The sequence below is a fragment of the Ambystoma mexicanum genome, chromosome 6p (assembly GCF_040938575.1).
Source record: "Ambystoma mexicanum isolate Mex_15411 chromosome 6p, UKY_AmexF1_1, whole genome shotgun sequence".
NCBI classification, from domain to species: Eukaryota; Metazoa; Chordata; class Amphibia; order Caudata; family Ambystomatidae; genus Ambystoma; species Ambystoma mexicanum.
In genome coordinates, this window is record NC_090935.1 from 1,366,008,083 (window position 1) to 1,366,020,687 (window position 12,605).

Below are 12,605 nucleotides of genomic sequence, written 5' to 3' on the forward strand. Positions count from 1 at the left end.
CAGCAATCCGTTAGCTTCCTGGCCAGGTTGTGCCCGCACCTAATACAACTCTCCTCCATTAGGTTCACAGCAAGTTCTTTCCATTTACTGCAGATTTAGCGCCGCGGATCACGCCACACACACGGAGCTCACACAATGGCGTCCATTTCACAGATTGCGCAACAGCGTGCTAAGAGGGCGAAAGGGGTGCAGGTAAGTATTGCTACAACTCACCGCCAGTACTCTGATTCTTTGTAGGACTTGGCAGGTCTGCTGAAGAGGGTCCGAGACGGCTTTTCCCGTTGAGAAATAAAAAGTGTCTTCCAGTTGAGAAATGCAAAAGAACTCGATGCAGGACCCCTCTCAGGACGGGACTGGACAGAGGTAAGCAGTTTCGGACGACGGCCACCAATGCACGGTGACACAAAGCGATTCACTTGCTGCAGTCAGACTTTGTCTCCTAGATGCTAGGACCATGACATTCCACAGAGGTAAGTCTTATGGCACAAGCTGGAGATCCTCCAAGTTCCAGGCCTCAACTTGGAATGCCGACATCTGTAGCACGGTAGCCGAAACTCAGAGCTGGTCCAGGGGCACTTCCAAAGGCTCTTCATCGTAGCACTCCAAGCTGACGTTGAGAATTGATGTTCCCTCCACTTCAAGGGACACAGCATCTTCATAGGACTGCTGGATATTTTCCACAGTACAGGGCTCTACTAGGACAGCAGCCGAACTTGGCTGCCAGGATGCCTTCCAACTGTTCTCCGGTCTCCTTGCAGGTTTTGAGGCTGAACAGGATTCTGGGCTCCTTTGGTTTCTTTCAGGGTCTCCCTAGAGTGAGTCCAGGGGTCCTCTTCTTATCTCAAAAGCCAGGTAAGAGCTGAAACTCCCACTAGCCAATGACAGATATGTCCAACATACACACACACACACACCAGCTGTGGTCCAATCAGGACCATTGGCGTCAAAACTCATGTATACCACTCGGACACACTGAAACGAGTTTGTGGATTGGGACCAGACTGTCCCAACCCACTTCCTGGCAGCAAACACACATAGCCCTCCAGTAGCCCGCCAAGAGCCTCTGCTTTTCAGTCCATATAAGGATGTTCCCGGCCTCACAGGCCAGGAGGAAGGTTTAAGACAAAATGGCCAAAGGACAAGTGAAAAACCATGTGGCCCGCCCATGTTTGGACACTAGCCACGGTTAGTAGCCAAACGCGGTAAACGCTATAAGGCTAAAATGAACTACACCAAAAAAGTAACTGCTGCCACCAGCTTGTCCCTTTAGCATACTTAGGGTAACCAAAAATCCTCTGTTAGTCCAGGGCGAAACAAAAAGTATACGCTATTGTACTGCACTGTAAAATGCATTTGTATAATGATAAAAAGTTCCCAAAGTTGTAACAAGTTACCAAAAGTAGTAACAAAGTAACAAGACTAAGGGAAACGTTGTGCCCCAGTACTGACAGCCTGACAGACATGTCCATTTCCCCATGACAAATGAGCTAAAGCCCAGGGGAGTGAAGTTTAGGGCTTTGCTGCACTGCAAAAAGACCAGGTCAGAATCAAAAATAAAAGCAAAAGGTTTGGGGGGCCGTAGAACTGGAAGCAAAGGTGGTGTAAAGAGAATTATTTCCTGACACTGTGTTTGTGTTCTTAGTTATAAAGGTACAACTTTCACCATCGGATCCTCAACTGCATTGAAGTGTCCCTTGAAGAGCATTCTTTTTACCAGATTAACTTTACTATTGAGACTCCTGTTGCATGGTTGGGGTTTGGTAGCCAATGTCTGCTCTCTTTTGCATTGCCACAGGGATGACAGTAAGTGCTGATAAGGATGGCCTCGGGATGATAGTGCGCAGCATCATCCATGGAGGCTCTGTAAGCCGTGATGGGCGCATCTGCGTTGGGGATTGCATCTTGGCTATCAACGAGGAGTCCACTGCTAATTTAAACAATGTCCAGGCCCGAGCTATGCTGAGGAAACATTCTCTCATCGGCCTTGATATAAAGTAAGTGAACGGATCTGTTTCTTTAGATGAAAAATTGAGTTTACAGTAGATTCTTAATGTCATCCTTGCCCATCTTCAAGCACAAGTCTGCCGCTTAGAGCCTTCTTGGAAAGGAATGAGGATTTAAAAAGAAGCAGCACTCCTTGAGAAAGGCATTTTATAAGCATTTTGCTAAGGCTCCCTCCATGTTTGTTTGTATTCCTTTTGCCATTTGTTATAGTGTCCATTTCAAATGACAGTGGTGATGTTTGTCTGGTTAACAGTAATAATCTGTACATTGCTGCTGTCGTAAAATGCACCCTATTGCCTTGTGTTTTGTTCATCTTCTAGTCACATCACTTTGTTTTCTAAAGACCTTCTTGGGTTCTTCCCTTACATGTTGACCGCTGGACCCTTTTAGTTTATTTTAGTTTTGGGTGCCTAAGCAAAAAAGGCTACAGCCCGGAAAATGCAGTTTTGCATCCAGCATGCTATAGTGGGATGGTTTGTGCATGCGGAAGGAATGAAATAGTTTCAATGGACAATGGCATGATTTTTTGGAACAAGAACCGTCCTTTTCTCTACATAACAACCTTTAGACTGCATGCCTCCTGTGATATGCTTTCTGATTTTCCACCGTTTAGCAGGTTTGTATGCAGTACTTGCCTTCTGGCAAATACTGCATTGACAGGCTTGTTGCTAGAAACGCAAATCTATTTGGGATCAGTAGTAGACATGTACACCACACCTTTCCGTTTGAGCAGTGATTTCTGCATGCTCGACTCTTCACTATTAGCACCATGTTCGGCTTGCATTCTGTAGAGGGTTATCATTCTCTGTTGTTGGACAATCATAAAATATGATTTTGAGCACTCCCAAGTTTACCAATTTAATTTTGTTCATAGTAGTAGTTACTCCTAATGAATTGTGCATGGAATACTATAGCATGACCCTGTAGCACCAATATCTGCCATTGTTTCTCACACTGAAGCCTCTAAATAGTACTAAGGTTATGAAAACGTATTGTGACCGACATCAAACCAATTAGTATTTCCTGTAAAAGAGGTGCCATGCATCTGACCGATGTCTAGCATCTGTGCCAGCCAATAGCGGTCAGTATGAACACAGTTTAAGAGGCTAGAACCATGGACTTGGGATAAATAGTGCCTTATAAGAAATTAGACAGGAAATGGAAAGAAAACTGTTGTGTGTAGTTGAATGCACCCCACAGCGGAGAAGAGCACAGCCACTACTTTTTGAAGTCAGTTGGGTGTTCCCGCCTTTAAATAGGTTATCCCATGCTCAGCAGTACAGTACTCTACAGTCATGTACCAGACCTTTGGTCAACTGATGCTCACTTACTCAGCTTGCCGACGTTTCCAATCACCACCCGTTTTCAGATCAATCCAAGTAATAAGGATCTTCTGGATGGTGATGTTTCAATTTCCATTCCCCGCAACTCTAGCTAGAAGCTTATCTATAGCATGTGTGGTAGTTACGTGCGAGCCAAAGTGCCCTCCGCGTCACTCCATGGGCATTCCCTCTTAGCGACAGCCTCTTACCCCACTCCCTGCCCCATCCAGCACATTGCGGCCGAGGTTGCAAAGGGGATGAATTCTGAATCTGCCTCCATGTGCAATGTCTGTGTCCCACAGTCTGTTGAGACCAATTATAAGACCCAGGAGCACCAGGTGTAAATGGTTAGTAGACAGGAAGGGCCTGGAGAATGGGGGCAAGCCCCAACATAAGGTATGAACTGCTTTGTAATACATTTTAAGTGTGAAGCAGAGACCAAAATATTGCCCATTTGCAGAGTTAATGTCCATTAATTAACATAGCGAGAGCACATGCGTGTCAGTGGGCTTCTCTCAAGCTGCCCATGTGATTATCACATTATTTGACTGAGACCCTCAGAGGGATGTTCTGAATAAGATCTGTCTTAAGCCCTCGATCTCCACTCTTCAGGAAAATGTTAATTGATTAATGCGATGCCAGAGTATGGATTTGCTGCCTTCGTTCCGTACTTGTAAAGTTTGGACGTGTCCACGTCGTTAGACGTGCACACCATTTTCTTGAAGTATTACTGCAACTAGAACGCAGACCAATGCTGGCTTCGGAATCCACGCTTAATAGATTTATTTTGTACCTATTGAGAAGCAGATGTGTGGCCTCGCGCAGCACGCCTTCTGTCCCGGCTTCTCACTTCACCTTGCCAGCAGCGCGCGCAGACGCTGGTGCCCATCATAAAAGCCGGCACTTCCCGTGCGGCAGCAGCTGCTCGGCACATCTGCCAGATAATTACGGCGCTGAATCGCGACTCACCTGCCTAAGCAGCAGAGACGTGTGGAATGAATTCCTGATCAAGGAATACAAGATTGATTGCGGTCTCATTCTGACACGCTGGTTCATAATCACCGCGATAGAGCCGGGGGTGGGGGGGGGGGGGGGGGGGGAGAAGGCAGATGCTTCCCAGGGGAGGTGAGGAACACAAAAGCGAAGGGAATAAAGGATACTGAAAAAGGACTGACTAGGCGACTCTCGTGCACGCACCACTTTGACTCTTTGACTCCATGTGTGTATGCATCTAAGATTCAGCACAAGACTTGCATTTGTTAACGCCTTTGTAAATAGATGCTGCATCGTATGCTTCCCATTCTAGATCGCCGGCAACACCTGCTGCTGATCAGGCCCCCTTTGATGTGTGAGTATCGGTGATTCAATGGCTCGTCATGGCCGTGCGCTTGCAGAGCACGCGGACGCATTCTGCGCTATGATTGTGCTCATTTGCAGGAATGCATCCAGACACAGGTACCGTGGAGGCCGTTGCCGGACTTTCAAAACCGCCAATTTGGAATATCCGTCGCTACTGATGAAGCGAGCAGGGCAATGCATGGTGGGCACGCTGGCAAATGTCTTGCTGCTTACGTTTGCTATAAAGAACGTGCCCATTCCAATTTCCAACCTGCGATTTGTATGGCCATTGAAGCAATGTCCCCACCATGCCAGCGTCTGGATTAATTCCTGTGCTTTTTCATGCACCTCTAATGCTGTTTTTCCCTGTACTGTGCAAGCCCAATGGTTGGTTTAACGTTGCGATTTCTTGTTATTTGTCATTTCTCTGGCATGCCTGGCACAGTGTGTTAATAGGTTTTGTGTGACTGTTTGGTCCAGCATGTGGCCTGTGCATGCAGCTAATATACCCGGGTAATGCATGCCATGCAGTGCATGCTATATCTAATTGTGCACATTTGCATTCAGTGCTTGCTGGCACTTTTTAACCGAATTCTGTTCCAAGCCTTGCCAGTACCACTGTCATCCCAGGTTTCCCGGAGATGGCAGCCATGCTTTCGAATTAACGCATGGGCGACTGATAAACTCGTGTAAATCTTTGGAACATGTTTATACAATATCCTCTTTTGTAGATGGCAGCGATTTTACTTTGAGTATAATTTCTCCTCATTACGCCTGATAGCTTTAGTTTTATTTTGTAACTGAGCAGTTTTTAAATGACCAGCAATTCACAGTGGATGTCAGGGCTGAGAGCATTTGTAGAGAAGTTTAGAGGCTCATTACGAGTATGGCGGTGCAGTTAAAAAGTGGCGGTAAAGGAATTACCGCCACTTTCCCCGCTCCGCCGTACCATGAGTTTGCCTCTAAATCCTCCCACTTTACACAGAAAAATCAGCAATATCAGCAGAATTACTGCAGTGGTCATTCCACCAGCGCTAATCCCGCCGAAATCTATCATGGATTATGCGAGAAGAGGACATGAATGTAAGGCATGCCGTATGTGCGCGTCCATCCAGTGGAGGCTGGTGAATGTTTTAATTTGATGGGCATACATGTTTCCCACACACATGCAAGAGCAACTGAGCAAGCAAGGCAGCCTGAACTAACCAAGGAGGGTTCAGGGGAGTGCTCCACCTGAGAAAATGTTTAAAGTAATGGGTTCAAATGGTGCACTTTAAAGCACACTTTCTGTGCAAAATTTAGTTAAATCGGATTTGTAGGGTATCTTGTGAAAAGATCCAATAGATGCAAGCCATTAGCAGTGCACAGGAGCATTTTCCAAGTCATTTTTATTATGTCATATCCCACAAAATATAGCAGTGCAAAAAATAAAAAAAAAATGTAAATCTGGATGTACATACTTGTTGATTCTTGTTGCATCAATATATGCCAGTTTTCCCATACAATAACATGCTTCAGTTTAATGTGAACATAATTCCAGAGATGATACTATAAGAAAATATTTCCATGCTGGCCTGGCCAATATTTGCCAGTATCCCCATGTAAAAATATGTACATGTTGGCTTTGCCAGGAAAAATTCCATGCCACAATACTCTGCTTGGCTGCACCAATATACGGAGTATGGCCATGTAATAACATTTATGTTTGCTTTACTCTCGATGCCCAGTAAAGAATCACCATGCCACAGTAAGAAAATATCTACAGACTGGATGCCCCAATATAGGCCAGCGTAGCCACGTAATACCACTTATCATGTTTGCCGCACTCTTGATGCCCAGTTAAAATTCCATGCCACCATATGAAAACGTATCCAGACTGCATGTCCTGCCACATAATAGCACTTATCATGTTTGCTTTACTCTTGATGGCCAGTAAAAATGCCATATCACAATAGGAACTAGACTGGCTGCACCAAAGTAGGCTAGTCTAACTACTTGATACAACTTAGGTTTGATTTACCATTGATGCCCAGTAAAAAATCCCAAACAACTGTAAGAAAATAAAGCCCCTGCCTCCAAATCTGCACCCCCGGCTGGGCATAATTGCAAGCTCACAAACACATACAACCATAATTCACTCGGTCATTCACCACACTGCCATACACAATGCACCCACTCATTCTCACGTGCAAGCATACACCATACGCCGGCACCCATGCACTTGCTCATTCATACACACATTCCACATGCACCCATACTCCATATACTCGCACATTCACACAAGCATCCATAAACCCATACATTCATAATTTACTTTTTTTTATTTTACTTATCTACAGCCCGGGCCCGACTCTACTCAGACTGTTGTTGCTTGGCATGAATGCTCTCCGGCTCCTGTGCACAAGGAAACAGGAACCAGGGAGAGTTTCCTGCACATTTGTGGAGGAGCTGGATTACTCTCAGATGGATGCTCCATGGTGTCTGAATGTGCTGGGAGGTGCAGGAGCACGGGAGCACCCACTATGCACATTCAGACCTGTAGTTACCCAGCCTGCATCCCCAATAGGCCATGCTACGTTGGTAAGTGCAAACATCCCTGGACTTGCATGGCTCATTCGGCATGTGTGTTGGGGAATCAAACTGTCAAAGGGAAACCACAATTCCCTGTACAGTTTAGTGCTGGCCCAGGAGCGCCATCTCAGCTGCTTACTGCGGCTTTCAGAGCGGTTAGTGTTTTCACTGGGCTGGCTTGGCCCATTCATTATGGGCAGGCCCACAACCCATTGCCCATTATGGAGGAGCCGATCTATGCCCTATGTGTCACTGAAGCTATCACCTCATTGTCCGGAGGTGGGGGGCGTACATGGATGGTACCGGCCCGCCATTCCAAGCCCGGTGAGGAGGTGAAAGCAATTTGCACCTCGGGGTGCAAATAGTTTCATTTTTGTTTTTTATGGGAAGTTGGCTCTGTGCGTGTTGTGCAAGCCCAATTAGCAGTAAAAAACATAAAAAAACAAGATAGCCACCACCATAGGTCCCTTTTCCCTTTTCATTGTGGCGGCCGGGGCCGAAGCACAAAGCTTCTGTCCAGCATGTAAGCGGGGAGGCAAAGTGGGGGGTGGGGAAAGGGTGAGGGTTTTCTTTGGGGTTGCGGGGGAAGAGTGGGGACATGGGGGGAGGCAAAAGGGAGAGTCTCCATGTTGCCTTGCCACAATCAAGATGGCACAATCCAGAGAAGGGCCTCAGTTGGCTGGAAAAATAGGGTGGTACACAGTGTGTGCTTGCTCACTTTTCCAGCAATCTGATTGACTGAGCTCCCTTCCCTGGGTGTGGATGTCACCTGCTATGCATCATGGCCAGAGCTGTTCACCGTTCATGGTTCTGCAAGCTTGTCGCTGTGTGGTATGTGTGTAAGAGTGATAGGAGGCTTTTCGGCTCCGATATTAGGATGTGCTGAGATTGTTCATGCTTACCCGTTACTGTTTGCCTTCCCTGGCATAAGCGTTGGTGATAAAATGGCTGGAGCAGAGGAGTTTCATCAGCTGGTTTTGCTGGTAAAATCTGCAAGTGGCATGGGCCATTGATTAGAGTACAGGTAGGGCGTTGGGGTGATTAGTTGGGTTTTAAGAGCGTGCCTCAGCTTTACATGCGCAAAGAAAATTCATAATGTTCTTAGTAATACTAAAACTCGATAATATATTGCCCTTTCATAGCAATTGTATGGTAGTTTTCGTTGTAAATAACATGCATTCCAATTTCCCAGCTTAATAATGTTCAATCCTTCAATCTCAGAAGAAAGAAAGACTGATTACGTCCTGCCTTGATTCTATTTGGTTATTAAAATACAATTGGAAATAAATAAATAAATCCTAAAGCCGTCAGATTGCCAATTTCACATTGCAATTTTATATTTTCCAACTAAAAGCAAACCTAATGTTTCTGCCCTATTCTTTGCTCTTTCTCATCCCGGAAAATGGGCATAGCAATTGCCTATTAGCTGTGACTTTGCCCAGATACTATTTATTTATTTATTCGTTTTTGTATAGTGCACAGAAGCCCGTGGGCATCGTGGCGCTTGTTACTACAGAGAGTGAGCAGACTTAGTTACATAAACATTTTACATTTACATTTTATACATCTTTACACATCTTTACATTACAACGCACTGTTTTAAGAGGAGAGGCAGTCAGAGAGAGAAGTAGAAGGGGGAGCAAGTCGTGGGTGCGCGTTTAGTTGAAGAAAGAGGTTTTGAAGTTTTTCCTTTAGGCTTGGAGGGAGGTTTCCACTCTGAGAGTGGTAGGTAGTGAGTTCCAGAGCTTAGGGGCTATGTATGGGAAGTCAATCCCGCCTGCTTTGACCCTGCAGATGTGGGGGGTTTGGAGTTGGTTGCAATGTTGCGTTCTGGTAGGGCGTGAGGAAGTGGTTCTGGATATGGTTTCTGATGGGTAAGTGGGTGCAGTGAAGTTGAGGCATTTGTGCGTGATGGTAAGGTTTTAAAGGTAATGCAGTCTTTAACCGGGAGCCAGTGCACTGGGTGTCTGGCTCGGGAGATATGATTCCTTCTGGGGATGCTCAGAGCTGCTCTGAGGGCATTGTTCTGTGTTGTTTGGACTCTAAGTTTTTTATGGAAGTGCCAGCTAGGAGAGCATTACAATAGTCGAGGTTCGCACCTATGGTTGCTCTAGCTATTGCAAGGCAGTTTGGTTTGGTGAGGTAGGATTTTATGGCATTTGAGTTTAGTGCTTTTTGCATCTGCTGAGGCGATAGCACTAACTTGTCTATTCATTGATAATGTGGCATCAATGTAGACGCCTAGCGTTTTTATAGAGGAGGAGACTGGAATGATAGAGTTGTCAATGTTGAAATTGAAGTAGTTAGTCTAGTTTCGCAAGGGTGGCTTTTTGTCCAAGGATAAGGATTTCTGTCTTATCCCCATTAAGGCATAGGCCGTTGGCTGCCATCCAAGTTTGGATTGGTGTGTATATTTTGTGTAGCGCCAGGGCTTCTTGGGCGTAAGAGCCAGATAGTGGTAGGAGTTCCATGTCCTTTGCAGAACCCTGATTGTCTTTTACCTAATATGGAGTTAGTTTCTAGGTGGAATTCACTGTGGGCCGCCTTGTCCAAGATTTTGAGAAGGAAAGGGACGGTAGTTATGGGTCGATAGTTATTGGGCTGTAGGGGATCTAGTGTGGATTTTTTTTAGATAGGGCGTATCCAAGCGTCTTTGAGGCTATCGGATACAATATCTGTTCTAAAGGACGTGTTGACGAATGCTGTTATGAGGGCAGCAAGGGCCTTGGCACAATCCTTTATGATTTTGGGAGGGCATATGTCACCTTTACATAGGGACAGTTTGAGATGTTTGATGCAGTGAATGATCTCTGATTCTGTGGTGTCTCTGAAAGAGAATTGAGGGGGGACGGAGTCGTTGAGCATGGTTGGGGTAAGAGGGGGCATATGCTGGCTTGGAAGGGCTTTAATAGTGGTCTTGTATTTTTTTTTGGAGTAGGTCTATTTGGTTAAGCATTGCGGACTGAATGTTTGTGCACCAAGCTTTGTCTTTGATGATCATCTCTGTATTGGTAGGAAGTGTGATGAGTTCATTAAAGATGGTGAATAGTTCCTTGGTTTGAGAATTAGCATTGGAGATCCTGTCATTGAATGAGTTGGCTTTTGCTGAAGTTATGGCTTCTTTGTATTGGAGGGCTATCTGCTTGAAGCTGTTTTTAGTTGAGTCACTGGGGTTGGCCTGCCAGTTTTTCAGAGCCTGACGTTTCTGCAAGCGAAGAGCTTGGAGTTAGTCCGAGAACCAGGTGTAACTGTGGAATTCTTTTTTTCTTTCTTATATTCTAGTGGAGCTATAGAGTTTACTGCATTGGTGAGGGTGTCCTTGAAAATGTCTGCGAGGATGTTGGGGACCTGCGAGAATGGAGGGGATAGGCAAGGGATGTCCAGGTAGGGTCGGAGGTTGTCCGAGTTGAGTTTTTTTAGAGCTTGTTTTAGCTGGGAGGTGTTAGTGAGAGTTTTAGGGCTGGGGCTGTAGGGATAGATTGTGATCCATCACCCAATCTAGGGTGCGCCCTTTGGAGTGAGTAGGGCTCATGACTTTTTGAGTGAATCCTAAGGCCAGTAGTTCTTTAGCTAGTGATTTGGCGGCTTTGTCCTTAGGGTAATTGTAGCCTAAGTTTAGGTCTCCTATAAGTATAATTTTATGAGATTTGTTTATATTGTCGCTGAGTAGGTGGGTGAGATGTCCTTGAAAATGGGCAGGGAGGCCTGGGGGCCGGTATATGATGTAAATGTTGATAGAGTTGTTAGGTGAGAGGGATAGTTTGGCAGATAGGATGTCCCCGTTACGTCCCATATGATTGAGTTGGTCCTACTGGAGTGAGAGTCCTTGCATATAAGAGCTACTCCACCTCCTAGTCTGGCGGGTCTGTCACGTCTCAGGATGGTGTACCCTGGAAGCAGGGCAAGTTAGACGGCGGCGCTGGAGGTGTCCTGTAACCACGTTTCGGTGATTCCTAGTATGTCCAAGTTTTGGCAGGATAGGAGGTTGTATGTTTCCAAGGTGTGTGCGGGAAGAGAGCACACGTTAAGCAGAGCACATTTGAGGTGCGGGTAGATTGAATTTTTATTTTCTGATTGTGGAATGTGTAGTTTGACTTTAGATGGGATAGTGTGCAGCTTGGTGGGTGAGAGTGTAGGTTTGGTGTTGAGAGGCATCGCTTTAGGATCATGGGCATGACTGAGATGGGTGGGGGGCCTGGGAGAGGTGCGGGTGCCTAGACTGAAATTCCTAAGTGCGGAGATCATCTGACCCCATGTTATGTGGTTTGGAAGGGTGCGAGTTCTAAGTCTGTGAAATCTGGCTGATAAATTGGAAGGGAGGAGCAGTGAGAAACACATGTCCAACGGCTGGTGGCAGGGTACTATTGCCTCTGTGAGGAGTGCCTCTGTGTGCACTGGCGTGAGGAGCGAGCAATATGTTGGGGTGTGAGGAGGGTTGGTCGGCGTCATAGCTGAGTGAGTGAGTGCTTGTGCCATGAAAATGGCTGTGTGGAGAGCAATGATGAGTGCGCAGGTGGATTGGCATGTGATGTGTAAGGAGGGTGGGACCTTGGGCAACATAGTGGTGTGGCCCGTCTGCATCTGACAAGGCTTCGTGCAGTAAATGTGGCGAAACGTTAATGTGAGTAATGGTAAACATTTTCACAACTGGTGGACTTTTGTTATGGCAGATGTGCTATCCGATCTGTGTAGGCACTGGGAGCAGTTGAAGAGAGCGAAGTGATTGCCCACTAGCATCAGAGAAGGGAATGCTGAGATACAGAATCTGTCTTGGGCATTCGGCATGAAACTTAGCAGGTGCAACATCGGTTAATAGGTCACTTTTTGCAGCATACATTTAGGAGAAAACGGTGTGTAATACATTTCCAGATAGATCAGTGTTGGAAAAGGTGGAACTTGTATACAGGCGCTAGCAGTAATTGTGAAATAGCATGGAAACGCATGCATTTACAATGCAGGGCTTAAGCACTACGCAATGGTGAAGTAGCAGGTCGACACGCTGGTGAGTGGTGTGGGGTGGGTAGGCCCGTCGTTGAGAAATATGTTCAGTTAGCAGACCTGGAGTCGGGATAAGTGAAAAGTACTGGATGAAGTGAACGTTTATGAAAGTTCTTACCGCAGGTGGAGGAAGAGTCTCAAGCAGAGCAGCGTGGAAGGCCCATGGCCCCTGGGTGGCCACGACAGGCCAAGACAGGGGATGATCCTTAGTTGTGGGTCCTTGGGTGGGAGGTCCGGCTGATGCCTATCCGGCGATGGGTGCCGGAAGTTGTGGGTTGATTCCCTCAATCGGGACGGGGCAGCGGCGGCTATGAAAGGTTGCTTAGCAACCTGGATACACAAACACGGCGACGGCCATCTTAAGAGCAGGCC

At 46.3% G+C, this 12,605-nt stretch overlaps 1 protein-coding gene across 17 annotated transcripts in view; it reads left to right on the top strand.

Moving 5' to 3' along the window:
* MPDZ (multiple PDZ domain crumbs cell polarity complex component) overlaps window positions 1-12,605 on the top strand; it is a 1,735,289-nt gene that overhangs the window by 871,207 nt on the left and 851,477 nt on the right. For 12 of the 17 annotated variants that reach the window (XM_069626067.1, XM_069626068.1, XM_069626072.1 and 9 more), the window contains 2 exons: window positions 1,796-1,994; window positions 4,633-4,674. In XM_069626067.1, coding sequence (XP_069482168.1) covers window positions 1,796-1,994; window positions 4,633-4,674 — 241 coding nt within the window. The remainder of the gene's footprint in view (window positions 1-1,795; window positions 1,995-4,632; window positions 4,675-12,605) is intronic. The other 5 variants (XM_069626069.1, XM_069626077.1, XM_069626082.1 and 2 more) reach the window with 1 other exon arrangement.